The sequence below is a fragment of the Clinocottus analis genome, unplaced genomic scaffold (genome assembly GCF_023055335.1).
Source record: "Clinocottus analis isolate CAN_PGR_092001 unplaced genomic scaffold, fCliAna1.0.p SCAF_17, whole genome shotgun sequence".
Classification (NCBI taxonomy): Eukaryota; Metazoa; Chordata; class Actinopteri; order Perciformes; family Cottidae; genus Clinocottus; species Clinocottus analis.
In genome coordinates this window covers 14714454-14722250 of record NW_027175898.1, presented here as the reverse complement: position 1 = coordinate 14722250, position 7797 = coordinate 14714454, and the positions used below count along the sequence as shown (strand labels likewise).

The 7797-nt window shown below is 40.2% G+C and overlaps 1 protein-coding gene across 3 annotated transcripts in view; it reads left to right on the top strand.

Annotated features, from left to right (window-relative positions):
* Window positions 1–2408: 2408 nt before the first annotated feature.
* Window positions 2409–7797, top strand: part of LOC137788242 (zinc finger and BTB domain-containing protein 24-like) — a 50112-nt gene continuing 44723 nt past the window's right edge. For 2 of the 3 annotated variants that reach the window (XR_011077722.1, XM_068581130.1), the window contains exon 1: window positions 2420–3814. Coding sequence is in view for 2 of the 3 variants with exons in the window: in XM_068581130.1 (XP_068437231.1) it covers window positions 3332–3814 (483 nt within the window). In the remaining variant the exon portion in view is untranslated. Of the gene's footprint in view, window positions 3815–7797 lie in introns of all 3 variants that reach the window. The other variant, XM_068581131.1, reaches the window with a different exon arrangement.

Below are 7797 nucleotides of genomic sequence, written 5' to 3'. Positions count from 1 at the left end.
GTGGGTCTTTTATTTTGAAAAAACAGAGACAATTCTATGTCCGTCCAGATAGACGGACACAAATCTGACAGCGCAGGTTCAGGCAACGTGACATACTGTACGCTTGCGGCCGGCCGTGTTCTTTTTTCCGACACCAAAGAGTTGCTTAATTTTCACAGAGTTGTCTTGATTTTGGTTTTATTTTTTTCTCCAACCGGTAAGAGTCAGTAGACTTCTTGACTCAAGAGATCCGTCCACAGTCTCCAGACGGAGCGTCGGGTAGATGGGCTTTAGTCTCTTTTCACGAGCACGCCACCCAAACCGCTGTACATGTGTTCACAAGACGTGAATTTGAACAGTTTGATTCCTAAATGAGATCATCTGACTGAGGAAAATGGTTTCAGGCATTAAGTTAGAGGTTTTCATCTATTTTGTTAGATTTTAGAGTATTAAATCCTGTATATTTTGGAGGTGTTGAGTTATCAATTACAACAAAAATCATGTTTAATCCAAGATGGATGAATACATTTTGGAATGAAACCCTTTAGCTGGCTGTTTTGAATCTGCTCTACTGTGTACTGCTAAGATAAACCCATCTGAAAGAGCAGATATGTGGGTTTTGCACTATTTTTTTGTACTTAAAATAATTTAGTAAGTCTTGTTTTCAATGTGTTTATTTTTTTCAGTCCCATTTTTCTTGTTTTTGAACGGACCAAAACATGACAGTACCTATGCTTATCTATGTCATTTGCCAATTATGCTGATTGCTTCACTCTCCGAATTTGTTTTTTGTCAGGTTAATGATACTATGATATATTTATATATTTGAAAACAAATATACATTTAATTTCAATAATCTATTAAAATAAATACCTTTTAATGTCATATTTTGAGATAGAATAACTCGCATTAATGTCCAAACAATGGTTGTGCATAATTATCCGTCACACATACATGACAATAAACATTTTCTGGTTCTATATTGAACATGCTCATCTCAAATCCAAACTTTGCTACTGCGGGAGGGTCACCACCTCTCGGTGGGCCGCTGAGTCTTTCTACAAAGTGTGGCCTCGACTTTAAAGTGCTTCAGTTTGCAACATATATGGTCTAAATGGTCTCTTATTGCACATTGAAGGATGCATGATATTAAGTGTTTACAAACTTGAAACAACCATGTATTATCCCTCTTAGAGATTGTCTGTCTGTCTGTCTGTTCTGGCATTTGTATTTACCACCATGTTGAACAAAACTGAAGTTCTCATCACGCGTCTGAAGGTGTCCCATTTTCATTCGATCATGCCAATTGTGTAAGTGTGAGAGATTATATTTATTTTATTGGTACATCTGTTTATGTTACTGTTGGCTTCATGGAAACTCTTGCCCTCCCTGCACTGTGGAAGCGCATAGAAATCAAAGCTCGGCTCACAGCGACCGCGCAGGAGAGCTCAAGGGTTTCTCAGTCGCCATACTTCCATACCATCTGTCTGTCTTCTGGGATGAATATCTGTGGAGTTGCAGTATTTTCTCATAATGGGCCATTTTTGTACAGTTTTATTAAAATAAATTTCACATGGATGTCTGACTTAATCTGCTGCCACAAACAATTTAGACTGTAGATACAGTATATATATATAGATATTATTGTGCAATGGAAAATAAATGTAAAACCAATCATAACATGTTTTGTCTTGTGTTTTTCTGTTTCACGTTGTACCGTTTGTTCACTGAATTCATTTAAAAATAAATGCTTTACTTATTCTTATATGGAAACAATGTGTCTTTTCATAGGTTACATGTGCTTCTTGGATTTATCCCACATTTTTTTATTTTTCAACATTTTCTGACAACTCAAATTGTGGAATATAAAAAAATACTATTCATCCAAATTTAGTTTGTAATGTTAGGGTATTTGTTTAGCGTAAAGTAAGTCATTTACTTTAAAGATGCACCTATACATTTTTAGGTCAAAAGCTTTAAAAAGCAATATTGCTGTCAGTCCCTTGTTCATTTATTGATGATATTTGGCCGAATATTACTATAAATTATGTTTTGCAACTACTCGTGAGAATGGTTCAACCCCAGATAACTTAATCTAGAAGAATAGAACATATCCAGCAATTTCAAAAATCCAAACATGTTTTTTTAAAATTGAATTTGGGGGTAAAATGTTTTACTAATTGATTTAGACATAGAACAAATGTCATAGCATTTTGGGTTTGAGGTTCTCACGCCATTTAAGCACCGTTAAATTGCGAGAAAATGCAGATACTATGTGTTATGTCTCCCCCAAAATTGTAATATATGTTGTATACGTTGTTTAAAAAGTGATTGTATGTATGTTTACATTTTAATTAAATTGTATTCACGAGTCCTACATTTCCCAGAATCCCCGGCAGGTGGCGGTAATGCTCACTGAACTCCCGTCGTCCAACGGGGTTAAAAAAAAAAAAAAAAAAAAAACCTTCAGCAGCGAGTGAAGCCGAGGCTGAGCAGCATCTTCCTCACTCAGCGGCGGATGGAGCAGAGGGACAGCGAAGTTGTCACCGGGCAAAGCGATGGGCACAAAGTGAGCCCCAACAAATGCCCTCTGAGCCAAGTTTACAGCATTTTGAACGTTTTTTTTCTACCAACGGTTTCACTGGAGGCACGTATCGCTCCGGCGTGAGCGCCAACGGTTAACGTTTGTTCTTTGCTCCGGAGGTTTGACGGACCCCGAAGCGCGTCTTGCTGCCCACCCCCCCTGAAACCGTCGCGAGGAAGGAGACAAAGAGGATGGACGCCGCCTGAGGAGACGCCACCTGGCTTCACTGGAGTGTGGTCAACTCCGTTAAAGTATTTGTTTTCTACTCAACCGGCTAACTTTACAGTGCCGTCGACAAACGCAAAAGTAAGGATCGCGTTTGGCTCAAAACGTTCATTCGCTAACTTAAAGTGCTCGCGCCATATCCTTTAATTAACTCACCGTGAAGATGTGTGTACATGTCGAGGAGGTTAAAGTCGTCAGTTCTCTTGCAGCTTGAAGGGATTTCACACGAGCTAATTTACACGCCTCCGAGAGATGTCAAAGGTCAAGCGATTCTGAGAACTTCATCATGTTTCAGGAAGCCAGGGGTTGACATGACAAGGGGCTTCTGACAGTAAACATACAACCCGCCCCCAGTTATGCATCTACAGTGGCTTCAACTACTAGATGCATTTAATTCGGATAAGTGAACCTTTGGACGTTGTATGGGACCAGAGTTGTGCGTTGCCCCTCCACACAATCACCTGTACTGGTGGTCACTACCTGGTGTGTCTGGAGAGCATGATGTGCACTTAAGCCGGGGGCTCCTTTGAAACCAGTTTTAAAATGAGCCAAGGTCCAAATTTGGTCCTGGAGTGGCTGTCTAAGCTCCATTTGGCCCAGTATGTGGAGTCGTTCATTGACAATGGGTACGATGATCTGGAGGTTTGTAAACAGATTGGGGAGCCAGACCTTGACGCCATAGGCGTTCAGATTCAATACCACAGACACCGGCTGCTCACAGCGGTGCACAAGCTAAAATATGAAGATGAAAGTAAAGCACCTGGCTTCTACTTTACCTTAGAGCCCCTGGATCCCTCATTTTGCAACCATTCTTTACACTCAAACAGAGAAGAGGACTTCAGGACTTTGAGGTCACAGACACGGACCACAGGAATACACGAAGCCTCCTGTCCCGGACACCATAACCTGAGATTCACAGATTGTAATGATTTTGTGACTTATCCCAAACTGAAGCTCAAGGTGCTGTTGAGGGATAAGCTGGCAAAAGATGGAATCAACCTGGGAGAAGCACCGTACACCTATAAGGTAGGCAATTTACTCCCTTTTTAAAAACCATGTTCTAATCAATAAGAAGATATTAAATGCTGGCTCTTCACGCGCTGTCTCGTGGAATTTAATACATGTTTGTGTTGAGGACTGTGACAAATTTCTTTAATGGTGCTGACGTCCAATATTTTTTTTTACGTATTGCTCTAAGGATGCTTTGGTCTCTGTGGCAAAGATCTACTAAGATTCAGTGTTGTGTTGATCAATTTCACTTCCTCCTACCTAATGAAAACGTTGTCACACTCGGGCCCATGTGCATTTACTCACGATTCACTAACTCGTTTATGTAAAGATGTAAGGGCCCCTAATCGATTTGGGGATTTAATTGCCATGTTTTTTGCTGAGTGAGTGGCTAGATGATTATAGGAAAAAGTTAGGTGATTTGAATAAAAGCATTAACTAAGTTTTGTCCACAGATCTTTAATACAATAGATGGATACATTTTAGGACATTCACCGCATTGCGACAGTTGTATAGCAGTATTAAGACTACATATAGTTCCCAGAATGCAAATAATTCAACTTGCAGAGAATGAACATGAACTGTGGCTTCAGACCTTAGCCTAAAGGCATTATGTTGCCGCCAACATGCTGAACTATAGCACTGTTCACAATTCTTAAATATGCTGTTGAAGCCACAGTGTTAAATGTAACCATATAAAATACAAAATATGTTGTCTAAATCAATAGCATCATCGTTCTCAGGAGTTTGCAGGAGACTGCTGGTTTTGGATGTTTACGTGGTGTGCATGGTAGTGATGACATGATGAGTAACAGGGAAATACATATAAATTACCTCTATGCTTCACTCAAAACATCAGACGCCATGAGGCTGCTTTGGATTCTAGTCTATTGAGGCCACTTTTCAGTGTGTAGTTGGCACAGAAACTCTGCCTTTTTCGACTTGAGTACTAATTGATTGTTAAAAGTAAAGTTGATGTGAAAGTGAGTCAAGAAAGTCTCACTTCCATGAAAACCAGAGGCTGCGGCGGTGGACCAGGTTGTGCGTTAGTTGTTAGTGTAGCAACACTCTAAACAGGTTTTGCTCCTGATAGTGAGACCTGTGGGTTGCGTGATAGCTGGTTGGATTAGTGTGTGAGAGAATAAGAGGTCCAGCTTGTAACATGGGGGTGCAAAACATAAGCCTTTAGCTTCACAGTAAACAATGACCTCTGTATCAGAGGTCAGTAGACCAATGGATCAGTCTGCCTTGACGACAGATGTCACGTTTAGTGGCAGCACGCCATTTGTTTTAGCACTGATCTTCTCTGTTCTGCCAACTCTCTGTGTGGACTGCACTGGCTGTTAGTTAATATAATTGCAGAGGACATGTATCCTTATTTTGCCTCGATCAAATCCATCCAGTCCATAAAACACTCAGCAGATCGTCTGTGACCAGCCAGATGACAAGCTGAGTGGCACATTTGGCTTATTTTCAACAATCTGTCACTGGGGCAGGCGTGATTGACGCATTCTGGATTTGACAATACAAGGCCCACTGTTTGAATCTGTTTCAGCAGCATTGTCTGTGCACATCAATCCCTGCTTAGCAGCACTGTTGGACACTGCCCCAGGAAATCTTTCCACTTTCAGACCTAAGGCACACAAATTTTATTCTCAGCAATGGTGCTAAGCCAGGAGAGAATCTATCTTTTAATGCACATTTCTACTCATTTTAGTTCTGCGTTTCCTCAGCAGATACAAACATTATAATGCCACTCATCAACAATGAATGAATGCGGTCCGGCGAGCTTTCCAGTTTGTTTGAGCTGTTCTTCCTCCCATAAAAAATCATAGAGGATATCGAATCTGCTTTGCTAGAGCGCCCTTACATATGCCTTCCTACTGTGCAGTCTTTTGAGCCCATATGGAACATTGCCCAGTTTTCGATGCATTCTCACTTATTCTAATAAAGTCTGTCTGATAGTAAAAGTGTATTTCACCTCTCTGGTGTGCCGTTGGCTTTAAAATAGTTGCACTGTACCTACAGTATTCTGTGGTTCTGGCCAGTTTCACAGCTACTTCATGAAAGATTCAGTAGCTGTAAACTACTAAGTGCAAAGGCGCTTTATGATTCACATTCAACCCTTTTGGGTTTTACAGTCAATATTGGCACAGTTGGATTCATCTAGAGAAGTCTGTTGAATTATTTTGACATAAAAGCACCCCCTGCTCTGGAGTCATACTGAGGTTTTAAGTTCATTCACAGGGCAAAACCTATGACATCTGTTACCTTTTACATGGCTGAGATTTTCCAGTAGTGAATAGTAAAGCAGCTGCTCGTTACAGTGATAGAGCCTCTACAAAATACAATTGACCGCCATTAAAGTAGAATTTATGTTTAACTTTGGTTTCTCCAGCCCAGTGTGGTTAATATTTTGAGGCTTATGTCATCCTGCTACATCTCAGGAGGAAATAGGCCAACCTTTTTGGCTCATTAAATTTTGCTCAGTGGTTTCTCCTCTGCACAGATCATGGAGACGTGCATGATCATTACATTTGTTAACTGTGTTAATATCAGTTTGATTTGGAGGAGCTCATCAGGGAATAGTTGATCTAGAACACTTGGGTGAAACTGGTTGGCTCTGTGAGAGAACAGCATTTTGGAGCAGTTTGGCCCTTTCGGGGTCATCAGATTTAGTCAATTAAACAGTTGCAGAATGCAGGTATGTAGGCCAGTACAGCCCTGTTCCTCACCAGAAATAGCATACAGCAGCTTCAGGCTAAGTCTGGCTCTAACAACCATACTTATTTGCTTAAATTTGTGCAGAGCTGGGCCAAATATCAGTACGGTATGATAAGAATATTATATCAATGTTGAGATTTTCATACAGATATTGTCTGGGATTTTGGTTATTGTAATATAATAAACACAAGCAAACACACAGCTATCCACAAGTCACTGGCAACAACCTTTACCAGAACAATGAGGATCTTTTTGTAATAACCCAAAACACTATACACTCTACTGTATATTACCATATAGTGCCAGTAGCCATTCCTTCACTTTTTATTTTATTTTTTACACTTGTTTTGTTTGCGATTGATCTAGGCGATATAAAGCAACAGCATTCTGTGTCCACAGGCCCTTTTCTGTCTGCAGTTCAGGAATTGCAATGGTTTGGATCTATAATCCCACAATGCATCTGCCCCTCAGTATGGGTTTAGTAGTGCAATCAATCAACAATGTGCTATTCTGACTATTCTGCACGCATGAGTAGGTCACACAGGCCTGCAGGACCTATTAGTGACTTTGAGAGAGTGAAAAAAGTAATTTGATAAAAGCAGTTTGAACTGTAAATGACCTAAACACTAGTTTGTTTGTTTATATATATATATATATATATATATATATATATATATATATATATATATATATATATATATATAATCTTCAGCAGGAGAGCTTCAACATGATTAACAGGCTTTCTAGACGTGCATCAAATGATTAGCCTTTTCATTTGACAGCGAAGCATCCATTTAATTGTCCATCACACACAGACCCTGTTGGGAAGGAAGGATTCCTTTTATGGCCGTCTTAACAACGGGCTTTAAATCCCTCCAAGGCCTCATTGCAGTGAGGCCCGGGCCCGGAAAAACTTCCTCCGAATGGGGAACAAATCTCAATTGTTCAGAAGATCACCCTGTGTCCCTCTGCCAGAGGATTGGAGGACAAGCAAAACCAGCAGGTCGCTTTTGACAGGAGAAAAGCCCGTCTGAATAGATCCTGGCATAATTCAAGCTCTGCAGCAGCGGACAGCTGTCTCTACCTTTTGTCACTAAAAATAAATAGAGACTGAATACAACTGTTTTTGCTGAACCAAGTTGGTTTTAAAAACACCAGCACTGCTTTTACTTTAAGGACTTCTGCAACATTGTGGAGGAGCTGTCAATAAATTACAGAAATGGTTTTGTTGTTTAACGGTTGATAAAATCTATCAATTTTTTTTCCGTAGCTTTCCT